This window comes from Sebastes fasciatus, chromosome 5 (genome assembly GCF_043250625.1).
Source record: "Sebastes fasciatus isolate fSebFas1 chromosome 5, fSebFas1.pri, whole genome shotgun sequence".
NCBI lineage: Eukaryota > Metazoa > Chordata > Actinopteri > Perciformes > Sebastidae > Sebastes > Sebastes fasciatus.
In genome coordinates, this window is record NC_133799.1 from 33,088,012 (window position 1) to 33,104,210 (window position 16,199).

Here is a 16,199-nt window from a genome sequence, read left to right on the forward strand (position 1 = left end):
CATTTTCACAACATAAACATTTTCTGTTTGTATTTGCACTCTTCCCAGTTTGTATTGTGATTGCTGCACAGCAGTTGCCCTTGAAATAAAGTGTGATCTCATCTTGGATAGAGAGTTATACTATGCAGGGTTTGAATGGTAGTATCTATCTCTTTAATGACAGTCAAGATGAGACCAGTCAGACACTATTTCATGCTCTAATAGCACTGGTCAGCATGCTTTCCATAATAATAATAAATAGATGACAATAGAACTTCTATTTAGTTCCCCTGACAGACCGTTACTACAGAGAGCACGGTGCTTTACTGCCTCATCTCTGATTCCTGGTCTTTCAGGAAAATTTTAACAGTAAATAAAAACACAAGTTGAATGATTTCTACCTGAGAAGTGTACAAACACTCAGTGTTGCTTACCCCGACGAGCAGCTCAACAGACGGGTGTGTATTAATAACCACTAGAGATATCAAATGTGTATATGTAAAACATTTATTGTGTGTACAAAAAGTAGTTCAACAACAGTTAATCATGAATGAATGAATGAATGAATGAAACTCACATTTGGCATGCCCCCCCCGCCCACAGTAACAATACCAGGTTAAGCGGAGACACAACAGGCAAAAACATCAGTTTTCGTGCACTGATCAATTTTGAACTTTTTGGGGGCTACTTGGCTTCCATAACACGTCTTCTCTCAGACCAGTGGAAAGAAAACATTTATTTGCGTCTGTAGATTTCAGTTAGCATTACATAACGCCTCATTTGCATAATTAATCACAACATTTCAGAAAACTTGTAATACAAAACAATTATGTCAGTAATCAACTGGGGAAGTTTCCTGACGGTATCTATTAGTTAAATGTTTTACCTTGTTCACCTGGAGTGTCTCCCCTTAAATGGTGTTCAACAGAAAATCACAGTCACATAATATAATGTAGCACAGCTGGTCAGACCCGTGTCACCTCGCAGTCCCTCCAGGAGCACAGCTTTTCTAAATTAACCTTTGGCTCCATTTTGACATTTTGTGTTATTTTCCAAAACTTAAAAATTGCAACTCAGCTGCAAACTGATGATCATGCATACAAATATGCAACAATAACTCCACCATGTAGTTCTGAGGAAGTTGTTCTTGTCGAGACTGAAGCTCGATTATTAGTGATTGGTAAAATTTGCATTAGCTTACCATCTTTTTCATTTGACAAGTTTTCTAAGCATTAATTCTTGTGGGTAAATCAAAAGAATCCTGGAGGGACTGCATTACCATCGGATTTCAGAGCCTTACAAACAATCAAAATCAGATCAGTATTAACTTAATAGGCAGTTAGTCCAACACTGCCAGACTTCAAAGTTGGTCACTTGTTAATTATGAGACAAGAAGTAGTTGCTTCTGCCAATAAGAAACTCGGTGATGCCTTTAAACTGTCAGCAGAACACTGCAGGAGTAGTGTTCAGTATCGATTCATCGGGATCCTGAAACCCATTTAAGGTGATAAACACCCAACCATAATCCTCCCAGAGATCCCAAACACTAATTAATACATGAGATATAGCGTGTAAACAGGTTGATTACATAGACAAGCACTCTATAGAAAAATAACTAGCGATGTAAAGCACAGCATACAGACACACGAGAAAAATGGAGTATTCCCAAGACGGTCCACAAGGTGTGAGAGCAACACTCGTACAATGTCCTCTAGCACGGCAGGACGCAGGTATCGCACCAGGGTTGCTTTCACTCCGTATCTTGTGTGTACAATGGTCGGACAGTCACGAGCCCCCCTTCTTCCCACCCGAATTACAAAACACGTGGCCAGATGAGGAGAAGCCTGCTGAGTCAGGTCTGGTCTGCAGCTCTAAGATCAACAGAGGACTCAAGTCAGAGCTGGACCATCACTGAACTCAAAGGATTTCTCATTATAAGCCAACGGTCCTGAAGCAGGTGACGTCTCCTACAGGTATATTAACCACCGACCTTCGAGCAGCTTACACTAGTAGTGTGCTCATGTCATCACTGTGAAGCTCATAGGTATATGCTGGGCTGCCTGGAGGAGTCACCGGCCTGCTTCAGGACTGAGATCAGCATTCTGGTCTAATCTCTGAAGTCCCAACACTTGACTGATTTGCAAGCACATTTTAGATTAAGGAAACCAGACACGATCGCACAACGATGCATCATATCAACTGCATATCTCTGCAGTTTTTCCTGATCTGAAGGGAGGCTCTAAGGACAGAGGGTGTCGTTGTACTGTACACACTGTAAAGCTCGGGAGGAAAATGTGTCATAATTGGGCTATATAAAGAGAATTGACTTGACCTTTCAACGGAAGACGTATATAAAAAAAAAATCCAGAGGATATCTATCTGATAACCACACAGATAAATGTTATAGATGGGAAACACTGTTCTCCGAAATCCAATTAAGAGCTGCCCATCATTTGTTCAACACTTAAGTTAGCAATCCATCCATGTAGGAGCTTTATCTGTAGAACTCAAAACACCAGGTTCTTTCAGTGGATTTCTGTGCAATGGTTGCACATCGTGTTCTACTGTGCATGAAGGACGAATGGACCGCAGACATGTAGAGTACTAGTAGTAGTCGGGATGGGAATAGTCGGCTGCTACACCACAGTCTCTAGATTTGGATCCATCATCATCAGTGTGATCCAGACGGTGGCACTGCTAGTAATATTTAAGAAACTTGACTCATTAAAAGCAGCTCCACAAATATGGAGAACGGTAAAAAGAGTCCATTAGTCCAAAAATTCTTATATTGTCTTGAATAAAAAACGCATAATGATGAGGCAGTGGATAGGATCATATCCGAGTGGCTCTAGAGAAAAAAAATAGATATATAATGGGGAATTGACAGCCGACAGAAGGGGAAGACCTCACATGATAGCACACTCTCTGGAGGACACCTTGCCCTGTAGGACAAACAAAAAGATTCAGATTATCATAAAGACATTGTATGAGGCATACATTAAAGTCGGTCAGGTCTGGTCCGTTGTACCAGCTTAAACCAGTTTGATCTTATGCAACCGGCTGAATCGGCATTTGTCATTATGACATGTTCAGGCAAGTTAAAAAGTCATGGTCATGGCGTGTTTGCCTCCTCTTTCTCTGATTCGCTGCTTTGTTCTCACCATCGCCGCTTCCTCTCTTCAGTCAGTCTACAGCCCCCTCCACCATCGCTGCTCTCTCTCTATCCCTCTGTGTTTCTGTTATTTACTCTGGCCTCATTAAACTAAATCTGGCAAGAAAAACAAGTATACTCACCGATTGTGCCTCTTCCTCCTCGTCCTCTCCATTCTCTATCTCCATCTCAGTCTTGGTTACGCTCCTCGTGGCCACCTCCTGCAGGACAGTCAGTCAGCCCACATGAGTCAAAACAGAAACACCACCGTGCCAAGCTCAGGTGCCCTCACCGAGGATAACACAGGAACAACATGTCACATGTAGCATGTGTTGGTGGTCTGACTCTGAGCACCAAATCAAAGACATGGAAATGTATCGATCATCGTTACCTCGCCATCACCGTTGATCAAAGTAGTAACGATGTCATTTCCTGTGCCCCAGGAAGTCTGACTCTTCCACAGAAGGTCAGTTGGTGGACTGTGGGTCACGCCAGCATCAGCAGACCACACCTGTATACACACAGTGCAGGTAAATACATCATTACTTTCAAAGACTTGAGATGGCACTCGGAGAAATAAAAAAAGAAATCTTTCACTTTGAAACGTATCGTCAATATGCAAAACTTCTCAGCTGCTTTTATACCACGGAGAGTTTGATCTGTGTTCACCTCCCTGACTCAACGAAACTGAGACAGTGGTATGAACGGTACCATTTAGACTACTGCACCCAGCTCTATTTCTTTGGTCCAACTACAAGTGTTCACATGGAGCGCTGTGGATTATCTTGAGTGACGCTGTGATTGGAAAGACATCACTCAACCCCGTTGAACAGCGGCGGCAGTAGAAATCTTGATAACACTACTACACATCACTTGGATTAAGTGTGACATTATATATGAACACTGCAAAATGAATAAAGTGATAACTTTCCTGAAACATTTGAAACTAGAGACAGCACTCGCACTTTCTCTTCTACTTGATATTTCTCACCGTGACAGTCTGTCCAGCCTTAAGGACAAACTTTGGGGAGAACTTGTAGATGACCTCGTCCCCATCGTCGACCTGTCTTTTCAACCTCCAGTTGCCCATCGGCTGGTCCTACAAAACACAAGAGCTTTAACATACAAGAACAGGATCTCTGACCGTTCAACAGCAAACCTCGTCCATCACCATGTCCAGTCCTACACACCTCCTCAGTATCATTGGTGAGTGTGACTGCGTTTCCATCCATGTCGGTGGGTGATATGGTGACTGCTCCGCTAGCTGTGGCTTCTTCCGACACCAGCAGCTGCCCCTCTCCTCTTTCCACCTCTGGCATTTCCATACCCTCCACCTCCGCCCTCTTCCTTTTGGTGGTGCGAGAGGAGGAAGATCCAGTCAGCCTGGAAACAGTGACTCGAGCAGATGGGCTGGGGGACAGCTTCAGTCTGAAAGAAGCACAGCGGTCATCAGCGAGTTAAACCTGTGCATCGCTCCATGACACAGCAAGGGTCTGAGCTGCCAGAGGCCACGCCACTATTAAAATGACAATACTAACAAAAAACAAATGATCTGTTCTTGTTGGTTCCAACCTGGTTTACGCATTTCCTCTGCACCTTCTACCGTAAAAACAAGACACAATTACACTGGCTACCCTAAAAACATGCCCCTGGAGTGTATTTCACCGTGTTTTCTGACCATGAGTAGCTGTGACTTGGGTGTGTGACGCGACTATCAGTCATGGCAGGTGTATTGCTGACGACCCAAGGAAGTAGTTCTCCAGAAACAGAACGCCAGAGGCCAAGAATTCCACTAGTTGGTTTATGTTATTGAATGTGGATGATATTGCACAATATGTCCCATAATGTTCCATAAGTCAGAGAGTTGTATTGACTGGCTGACAACCTGGGGGAAACTCTGGCTCAAACAAACTTCCTGTCTGGAGCTCACACATAGTACATATTGCACATAGTATTGTGTGTGTAGTGTGTATCCTAGGCCTGCGAGTGTGTGTTGTACCTGTGCTCCTCTCCCTCCAGCAGTTTCCTGTATGCATTGATCTCCATATCTAGAGCAAGCTTGACGTCCAGCAGCTCCTGGTATTCACTGAGCTGAGTGTTCATCCTCTCTCTCAGTTCACTCATCTCTTGTTCTTTTCCTTCGATGGTACGGCGATGCTTGTCCCGCTCTGCAGACAGAATTTCCTCCAGCTCTCTGATGCGATCCTCTGAGGCAGACGCCTGCAAAAATACAAACACACATATCCGACCAGCGTAACCAGCTAATTAGCAATACAATTCCTGAAGCTGAATGGCACAAGGAGCTGAAACGAAAAGGTGAGATGTGTGTACACAGGTGGTCATAAAGCCATACCTGTTTCTGCAGGGCACTGAGCTGATATCCAAGGCTCTCTATTCTCATACGGGATTCCTGCACCTCCTCCCTGGCCGTGCCCATCGCCTTGTCATTAATCTCCGAGGACACCTTGGCATTATCCAACTAGAGTGAGAACAAGACAGACTTTGTGTGAGAGTCGGAGCTTCGAAAGATAAAAGGAAGAAAAATGATTTGTCTCTCACCTTGGCCTGGAAGGTTTGCTCCAGTTCTCCCTTATAAAGAGATACCTGCTCATCATGTGTCTTCCGTAGGTCCTGGTGAGAATCACACAGACACGATTAATACCGATTCTCAAAGAAAAGCTCTCCCTTAAAGCGGGGGCAGGCACAAAATTGTTGGCATCACTGGCAAACATCCCATAATAACATTTCCTCATATTGTAATTCAAGTGTTCTGAGAGATAACTAGACTTCTGCATAATCATATTTGCTACCCTATGCTGCTTTTAACGGTCACATGGTAAATTCAGCAAATTGCACATTCCCACAGCACTTATTCAGTTAATACAACAACAGAACCATGTAGTCATAGCTTTTCTACTTAACACTGATTATTGAGCTTTTTACTTGATTTCTGTCTTTGGGTAAGTACAAGGGGACTGTCCTGTCCTAGTGTGGTGCTAAGCATTTAGGTTGGTTGGGTTTATTGAGGTCATCAGCTAATTCTGGCAAAACGGATGCAGAATCTGATTTATTAAAATTGAGACCTGATAAACTCAAATCTCAGTTTAATGATCTTTAGACTGGTGGACATTTAAAAGGTAGGGTTAGTAGGGTTCTTCAAAAACATTGTTGTTATACTTGTTGAAATTCTCTTTACATCATGACGGCTATCAATCAATCAAATGCTCCGATCAAAAAGAAGAAAATCTGGTATCTGTGGCTGTCGCAGGACTGTAAACCAGTCCAATCATTTCATTCAGCCTGAAGGTAATGATTGGACAGACTACCTACCTGCCTGCCTGTCTGCACTCTTCCCGTGCACTCATTGCTCATCACCAGAGTTTTCCACCAGCTGCTAGCTTGACCGCTGTGAGTACTAACAATAGCCATGTTGGTTGTTTATGTTGATGATGATAATTTTGGGGGAGTGGCTTTGGAGGGAGGCCTGAAGGGACGGACTGTCTACCTACCTGTCTTACTACCTAATGATAATGTTGGGGGAGTGGCTTTGGAGGGAGGCCTGAAGGGACGGACTGTCACTGTTGATGACTTGGTGTCTTTCTCTCTAGGAGCTAGTGCTGCTAGCTAATTTCATTGAAGAAGAGTTGGCAACACTGGGCCGGGTTTAAGTACTGCAGTACTGTAGTTTCTCAAGATTACCGACCCTAACTTTAAGGCCTCAGAGCCCCTTTCACATAAATAGTCACATTCACTGTGGGCCCAGCCAAACATGGATCATACTTTGAGGTAACATGCAAGTGCAATAAGATGGTCAAAGGTGCAGTACTGTAGTGCTGTCATTGTAATTTACAGAAAAACATTGCCCACAGACACATTTAAAATTCAAAAACACTGATTTTCACTCTGCACATCTGCGATGTGATTGGCTCTTGCTGTTGTCAAGTGATCAACAGTGTACTGGGATTTCATAAATTCATATCAACCCCATATTTGCATTCGTTTTCACTGTTTATTTCTATATATTGTTTCTATTGCCCAGCCCCTTCCACAGATAGTATGTCCCTCAACATACCTGTAAAGCTTGTCCTAGTTTGAAGTCGTAGTCCTGTCTGACTCCAGAGTCCACTTCCACTATCCTCTGCTCCTGTCGACGCCGAGACTCACGCACCTCCTGAACACAAGGAACGAGATGGGAGTGCAACCGTGAGATGTCACAGAAATTTCATCCATCTACCAAAACCATATCCCTGCTTTGGATGCAGATGTGACTTTATTAGGAATGGTATTCTCCTCTAAACACAATGCAAATCTATCGTGGGAGATACTACAGCAGAAAACACAACCGTTACCCAAAGCAACAGAAAACATTTAAGTATATTGAATCAATAGTTAATAAACAGCAGTTCTTTCTAATTTTGCGTGGATTGTTACTTTAGTCAGATTAATTTGAGATGAGAATTTGTCACACACACACACACACACACACTCTTACCTCTTCAAACATGCTCTTCCTGAACTCCAGATCTTCACTCAGTGATTGACAGCGGTTCTCCAAGTCGACACGCATCAGCGTCTCTGCCTCCAGCTGGCGCTTAGCAACGGCATGGCTGTCCTCTGCCTATAACAAATATTAGCACAAGGAAGCTCAACACGTTTACCTGACTCCACTACATTCACTTTATTTCCGTCCCAGTGGATGATGTCATCATGCGGCGATGCCCTCTGCTTTCAGTCCTCACATCCACGTCACATCAAAATGGTTACAAGAGTCTCTTATGGAGCTCTGAGCCTTCACTGCCACACTTTCTCAACCTTTCTACACAACCTCAGTTTAATGGAGAATGCTTTGACACCGTCACCACTGGTGAACCCCACTTAGGGCCAGCCGGGTGATAAAGATAACCTCAGTTAACCTCAACATCAGGGTTTGCCATTAATTACCTAGTTTGTCCCACCAGTTTCATAAGGAACAGAAAATATTTTAACACTTCTTAACCCATTGGCTGACTGGCCTTTGCCAGGCGAATTTCCTCCACGGTGCGCCACACTATCCACTTCCACTCCGTTTTGTGCTTCCCATATTAAGTGTCATTCCAAACCAGTTAGCGGGGAGAGTAAGGGGGTTATAAAATCCCCCCAACAGCGAGCCTGCATCGATGCCGACTTAACCAGCTGCCCTTACCGATGACTTGCGACGCCAGACGTCAACAACAAAGTAAATAGATTGCATTCAGGATATATAGACACATGCACTTATTTATACAGAACAGAATATTCTTATTTTACACTTGAATATATATTATTTGCATAGATCCTATTTGTCCAGCATTATTATTTGCACTGTTATATATATTTCTTATTATTACTCTATTTGTATATATTTATATTCTAGAACAGGAGCAAAATGTAACTCAATTTCCCCCATGGGGATCAATAAAGTATTTCTGATATTTATTTATTTCCTTGCCGGAGAGAGGGAAGTTTTGTATTGATACCCTCCACCTTCAAAAAGGAGCTTCATTGAGCTGTGAGTGTGACTACAAACGGAGTTCACTCCACCCCGGAGTGGGAGGGTTTAGGGGCCGGATTGGAATTAGGCCCAAAGTCTCACTAGATACTGTGGGGAAACACTGCCCTTTATTAAAAGCACACTTGATTTTTCTTCAGACTATTAACGCCTTTCCTGTCTCTTTCCTCTGTGCAGTACACACCTTAGCCAGTTGGCCCTTGACATCAGCCAGCTCAGAAGTCAGAGCATTATTCTGGCTTAGAGCTGTAGCGAGAGATGCTTCACTCTTGTTCAGCTGGCTTTCCAAACCAGCGGCCCTGGACATGGCTGCAGCAAGATCACCATCCTTCTTCTTGGCACTGAAAAATGGACAGAGGAAGGAGAAAACGGTTACAGCTTCAAACTGGCCACTGGCCCTTCCCTTTCTTATCTTATCTGCTCCCCAGATTCATCTGATCTCAAACAAAGGGATGTGTTGTGATAATTAGGTGTACTGTATCACCTGCGTGTGGCTTCTTCCAGGTCAGCCTGAGCCTTGCCCAGGTCGATCTGGAGCCTGGCTCTCTCTCTAGCGGTCTCATCCAGAACCCGTCGAGCATCAGCTAACTCTGCCTCATACAGACCCTTCAGGCCGGTCACCTGAGGAGAAGGACACACACATTCATTACAACATGGCTTGGCAAGGTGAAAAAAAGGTAAAATTACAATTTACTGACTCTAATCTTCTACAATTCTCAATCCTTAATTTACTTTAATTTCACAAGGATAATCCACTCAGTATCAATAGTGCTTTCCAGTCAGTCCTGGGTACATACATTACAACACATAGGGTCCGACATTAACCATGGCCCGCGGCCACAAAAAGTGACTCTGTGGCCACCAAATACCCGCTGTAGGTGGCCCCCTGTTTCATCAGGTCTCTCTTGAGATTTAGACTGCAAGTCTTAGTGAGATTACGGTGTCCGTGTCCTAAATGAAGCGTCAGCGTCAAAATCACTTTGATAGCATTGTTTTCTACTGGAGTGTCCTAACTTGTCGCTAGTGACGCAGCGCGACTCAACTTTTGTCTGACGCCCTGACGAGGAACGACTGATTCATGAAGTTGAAATGGGGTTATCTTTAGGGATGTGATCGGGAGAGCAGCATTCATGCTATCTAGTCGCCGTTAGCAGTCGGCGGGCAGCACAGTCTTGCTTGGCTAATTAATGGAGCTAACAGCTCAATGGAGGTTCCATTGAGTTACATTGTGCAATCAAGCTATATTCAGTAAAAATGTGGCGGAGAGAAACTTGAAAAAATCCAGTTGTTTGAAGGAGAAGTTTTCATATCAATAAAAAATAGATATTAGAGGGTGAATTATGACACGTTTAACTTCCTAACACGAGCTCTAAGCAGCTTGAAATACATAAGTAAAACTACTAATGGCAATCAAACCAAAGCAAATATTTAAATAAAAATACAATCATTCATTTCTTAATCATTTGAATTGTGTGTTTTTATGTGAAAAAGACAGACTGTGGTTGCATCCTAAATTCCACACTAACATGTTATTTAGTAGCTAAAACAGTATGCGAGATATTTTAGTATGTCCGAAACCCTAGTATGAAACCAATACCAATACTAGTACGCAAATTGCATATTATTTCCGGTGAAGTATTACACTATGCAACGCTGTACACTACGGCGGCGTAACGGATGTTGACGGACAGCTCTGTAACGTCAATAACACTTCAACATAACTGTAAGTATACGATTTCACTTTGCTAGGCGTAATATATATTTTTAATTAATTCAGACTTTGATTCTCACAAACTGTCGTTTTGGTCACGTGAGGTTGGCACGGGTTACCCTGGTTACACGTCTCCAACCAGCAAGGAAGCTCTCAGGAAGTGACGACGTAAATTACTGCTCAGTGTGTCCGAAAAGATACAAACTACTGTTTATTCACACAGAATTATGTTGAACGATAGCACACTTGTTGAGTATGTGGTGCAGAGTATGCGACTTTCAGATGTATCTTTTGTAGTGTGAGAGAACAAAGAACTTTTAAATAAACTTTAAATTTAAATAAATAATTACATATTTTCATTCTTTTAATGTCACAGTTAAAGAAGGCTGTGAAAGTTGCATTAAAGTGCCTTTTCTGATACGTTTACATTTGGGCCACCAAAAATTCACCAACTCTAGGGTCTTGGCGGCCCGTGCTTAAAATAACGCTCATCTCTGAACAAGACAATTAAAAACATATAAAACCGTTCGTACAGTCTGCTAATCAGGTGTTCTGATGTCGGGGGTTCAGTTTACAGCTGAATGCCTGAAGACTTATATGTAGACCCGTCCAGAGAGTGGCTTTATGATACTGCAGGCTGCTCTTGAACGCAGCCTTTTTAGCGGCAGGAATTTCCAGATGTGGGTCCCACCCAGGGCTGGGGCCAATTCGTCGACGTAATTGACGTCATCAATCACAAAAATATGTCGATTTGCATAACGTGCCTCGGCATGCTGCAAGTATCAACGGTCAAAGCAGGCATTCCGCCAGAGAACAAGCTGCAGCTACAAAACCCCACCCTCGATCCTCTACAGCTTGGAAGTAGTTTGGACACAGACAAAACAATGTGCTGCTCTGTAAACTCTGCACACTGGAAATGGTTTAACACAGCAGTACAACGGTTATGCACCAACACTTCATCAGAAAGCGTTTTGTCAAGACGGCAGCAAGACTGTTTACTTTAACGACCGTGTATGAGTGAGACAGTGGCTTTAACTAACGTTACAGACTGTAAATCGTTTCAATTGTTTCCCTTGCCCCACACTGATGCAAAAATACATTTGCCAGGGATAATCTTAACTGCATATTACTCCAGCGATGAAATCAAATCCATGTCATAACCATTTTAAGTTTGAAGTCAAGTACTTAAGTTAAAATGCTGATTCTCCAGTTCAGGGAAAGGGCTGCTGTGACATACACTGATTAAAATAATAATGGATTAATCACACATTAATTAATGTGGCATCCTTGTCATCAGCAATCCTTTTGAATTTGAGGTCCAGTATTTTTCTGATCAGGGCTCTCTTCTTGAGCATGAGCAAAATCTTTCATTTTGATTAGATTGCGGTTATTATTCACTTTTTACTCTGCTTGCTGAAGCATGAAACCATTGAACTTCCCTGGCAACTTCGTGTGTGTGTGTGTTTATGTTGTCAAGGAGGTTTAATGATAACAGGGCGCTACACAAAACGTGCAGTCATTTTCATCACCGTTCATTCTAATGTAACAGGTATTTTTCTTTCAACTCTCGCCCTAAATTCATCCCGAAATTAATTTCCATTCTCCCCGATCATATTTTTTCGGCCCCGGGGCGACGGGACGTCCTTAAGCTCGCGCCCTGATTGTGATGTGTTCAAATGTAAACTTGTAAAATATAGTTTTTGGTGAGAAACTTGAATAAACCAAGTTGTTTTAAGATGTTTTTCACAGCTAAATAAAATAGACATTAGAGTTTATGACCTGTTTAACTTCCTAACACTAGCTCCAAGCAGCTTATAATACACCATTAAAACTACTAATGCCAAGATTCTTTTTAATCAAAGCAAATATTTAAATAATCATTTGAATTGTGTGTTATGCAAATAACCACTATAAATGACAATAGAAAAGTACAGTACTGTGTACAGTACCCTCCCACCCCCCAAAAACAGGGCTCCCCAGAAGCTACGGTGTAATTCCAACACTGTAATTTACCATACATATGATGTTTTTTTCATGTAAAATATATCAAACATTGAATGACATCAGATCTAAAATGAGATTTCTTCATTTAGCGAACAGATTTCAAAAGTGGCAGATAAAAACAATACTTGCCTGCCACAGTGGCAGGCAGCGGAAAAAAAGTTAATCTCAGACCGTGGTTGTGGTCTCTGGGTGGGTTAACCACCCTGAAAGAGAAAAGACTGGATTCATCAGCAGACATAGGCTGACCTATTACCAATACAAGTACAACTACAGCCCTTTAATGACCTGACTGACTAACAGAATACTCCTCAGTAGGTCACAACTAGACAAGAGGAGACCTGGATCTGCACCAGTAATGATGATCCAAAGCAGGACATTACACAGATTCATTCAAAGTCTGCCTGAAGCGTTAACTTCACGTTGCTGAAACATGAAAATGCTTCAGGATAATGAAGATGAAACGTTTTGCCGTCAAGTGAAGTGAATTTACACACACGAGTCAATAAAACCTCAGAAGCTAACATTAGCTCATACTCATAGATTGGCGCGCAGAACCACCCGCTCAATCTTCCCGGTTCCGTTACGTTTGAATGCAGATCAGGAAATGCAGCAGTGTTTGATGTATTACTACCGTTAACAGTTATATTAATACTACTACCGTTAACACAGTCACATTAACGTATCTCTAGAGAATCTCCGCCGGTAGTATGTCACACACATATCGAGGGGGAAACAGTATTCTACACAACACCGGTAAACTAACGTTAGTTCACATGTTTTTATAGACAGATGGCAGCTATAAGTAACGCTGAGTAACGAGGGATAGTTACTGCTGTGTAACAGTCTCCGTTGATTCACGTAGACGTGTTTAGCTAGCGTTAGATCAGCGTTGGATCAGCGGTCTCTAAGCACTTTAGTCTTTAGCCCCTCTCCAGTGGCTCCCTGGGGTTTATACAAAAATAGTGGAAATTAATAACTGTTTTTTTGTTTACATTTTTATTTATCCTTGTTGCAAGTCTATGGTACTATGGAGTATTAGGGCCATATTACGACTTATTATCTCGTTATATAACTTTATTCTCGTAAAATGATGATTTTATTCTCATTATATGACTTTAATCTCGTAATTTTACGATTTTTTTCTCGTAATATGACTTTGTTCTGTAAATCTCCTATGTTTTTTCCCTCAATGTGACCCTAATACTCCGTGGTACATTTGCTCTTTGGCCCTCACTGCATTAGACTTATATACTATATACACTTAGACTATAAACTGTTACCTTCATCACAATGCTCAGATGTTTTGTGTCTGTTTTTTTGCCTAAAATGTCTCTTTAGATAGTGAAGGTTGCTGAGCCCTGCGGTAGAGCAACTGGAGCTAGTGAGACTAGCGGTAGTGGCCAGGTGGTGGTCTGCTGGTCGGCTGCATGGAGCTAATCAGACTAGACTCGGCTGCATGGAGCGGTAACTGAGCGGTGAAGAGTTGCCTCACCTCTCTGGTAGTCACCTCCTCTTTCTCGGACACTTTGACCATCAACCGGTCGTTCTCCAGCTCCAGCGAGCGGACCCGGTCGATGTAGACGGCCAGTCGGTCGTTGAGGTGCTGCAGGTCTTGTTTCTCCTGTAAGCGGGAGATGCGGGTCGGGGAGAGAGGAGTCGAGGCCGCCGACCGGCCAGCTTCACGGCTTGGGGTAGCGGTCGCCATGACGCTTCTTTCTTTCAACAATCCTTCAGTTAGCTTGTCCGCTCCGCGAGCAATAAAAACACACACACGGGTTTAACGGCTGTCGTCGGTGAACGGTTAAACGGTTGGTCTTCTCTAATCAACGGCAGGAGGTCAATCAATGAGTCGCGTGCTCATGCAACGGCTCTGAGTGGAACCTGATGATGTGATCCAAGATGGCCGACGCCGCTATCAAGACCGCGCCAAAAGCGGAGACGACTTCCTGTCTCGCAATGCATGCTGGGAGAATGGGAAAGAAAGCAAGCACGCACGCACACACACACACACACACACACACACACACACACACACACACACACACACACACACACACACACACACACACACACACACACACACACACACACACACACACACACACACACACACACACACACACACACACACACTAAACCTTATTTGAAAACGGATTGTTTTCATGCTTTATTTAAGAAGTTCAGTACAGTAGTTACATAAAACACGTCCAGATTTTTCATTACAAAAAATCTGCAAATATATTTTACAGTATAAAAATAAAATAAATTATAAGGAAAGGAAAAGATGAATTAAAAAATAATAGAAATAAATAAATAAATTATACAACAAATAAAATGTAAGGAAAGGAAAAGATGAATTAAAAAATCATTAAAAAAATAAAATAAATTATACAACAAATAAAATGTAAGGAAGGGAAAAGATGAATTAAAAAATAATAAAAAAGATTAAAAGATTATACAACAAATAAAATGTAAGGAAAGGGAAAGATGAATTAAAAAAAACATAATCAGGGTCTTTTAAACAATTGAAATAAATTGAAATTGTCTAAACAAACTTATAGTTTTTGCCAATTTAGAATTTTGGATTTTTAAGTTTTCAATCATAGTCAAATGTGTTTTAAAATCAGTATCTTTAAAAGTATAAAAGGAGGGTATTCTTTTAAGCCATATCATTTTCTGTATATAATATTGAGCTAAGATATTAACACACACCAAACTACAACCACAATTTAACACCCCACCCAGCAAAGGAATATTTTTACATCCATGAATGAACCGAGAATGATGGCTGCTAAAGGTGGAAATCAGTCACGATTCATATTTCACTTTATTCAGTTAAGGTCAAAGATTCTTAGTCACTTATGTAGTTTAGTTTGTTCACTTAGTTTTGTCCAAGTGATCGTAGTTTTTTTTTTTGTCCTTCATTCCTTCATTTCCTATAATAAAGACAGGCTATCTTACATTTTCCAGGGTGTTTACCAAACAAATCCACTTCAAGAGCACAGCCCTTGATTTCTCACTCTAAAGACAACTCACAAGTACATAACATAACAACTACAAAAGGGAACACATAGCCTAATAAAGAAAAGAAGAGCGTTAAAGTTTAAGTTAAAGGCATAGTGTGTAGTGATATCTAGTGTTGAAGTTACAGATTGCAACCAACTGAATACCCCTCTGCCTACTCCTCCTTTTCCAAGGCTGCGGTAACTGTAGCAGCCGGCAAGTGTAAAACCGTGGTAATCCTAAGGAAATCCTTACAATTGGCAATGCACTACAGTTTGTGATGAGTCCTCTGCTATTAGAGCTGATCTTTAAAACTGACCAGTTTACTCCTGGTCTCACATTTCTTTATTCAAAATTAATTCTTTAAAAAAATTAAAACATCATCAGATTTCCGTCAGAATATGTTTTTTTCTTTATACATCTATCATTCAAACCTGGAGCTTCACTGACACAGTACAGTGGGATCGGCCCTGATGAAACTTTACTTTTTTTTATTGAGAAATTTACATAACAATATAGCATCGTACAGAACAGTCCACAACTAACAAGGGAACAGACAAGCCTGGAAATTGGCTCACAGTGGATAAGAGTGTGGATGAAGAGAGAGAAAAAAAACCTAAACAAAAACCAAAGTAAGGGAATGTGTGAATAGTGCTAATAGTGCTATAGGGGTTCTCTGTAAGGTTAAGGTCCTCAACTGACATTGAAAGCTTCATAGCATTCTTTTTCTTCATATGTTTCAGAGATGAAAAGTAAAGACACAGCTCCTTATGAAAAACTTAGAAACTTGGTCTTGATTTCAGGAATCTATTTTAGGCCCTAAT

General features: G+C 41.8%; 1 protein-coding gene across 1 annotated transcript; it reads right to left on the reverse strand.

The window, feature by feature from the left end:
* Positions 1-472: 472 nt before the first annotated feature.
* lmnb2 (lamin B2) lies at positions 473-14,296 on the reverse strand. The gene is made up of 13 exons (XM_074636928.1): positions 13,865-14,296; positions 9,142-9,278; positions 8,842-8,998; positions 7,623-7,748; positions 7,203-7,301; positions 5,690-5,761; positions 5,484-5,609; positions 5,130-5,350; positions 4,321-4,558; positions 4,122-4,229; positions 3,522-3,641; positions 3,274-3,351; positions 473-2,921 (listed from the first exon to the last, which is right to left on the reverse strand). The coding sequence occupies exons 1-13, from the start codon at positions 14,075-14,077 to the stop codon at positions 2,886-2,888; spliced, it is 1,731 nt and encodes a 576-aa protein (XP_074493029.1). The 5' UTR covers positions 14,078-14,296; the 3' UTR covers positions 473-2,885.
* Between the last annotated feature and the right edge of the window lie 1,903 nt (positions 14,297-16,199).

Coding starts and splice junctions, on each gene's coding strand:
- lmnb2 (XM_074636928.1), bottom strand. CDS start 14,077: ATGGCGACCGCTACCCCAAGCCGTGAAGCTGGCCGGTCGGCGGCCTCG. Junction 5,610..5,689: donor AGCAAACCTTCCAGGCCAAG/GTGAGAGACAAA, acceptor TTCTCACTCTAG/TTGGATAATGCCAAGGTGTC. Junction 3,642..4,121: donor AGGCTGGACAGACTGTCACG/GTGAGAAATATC, acceptor GTGTGTATACAG/GTGTGGTCTGCTGATGCTGG.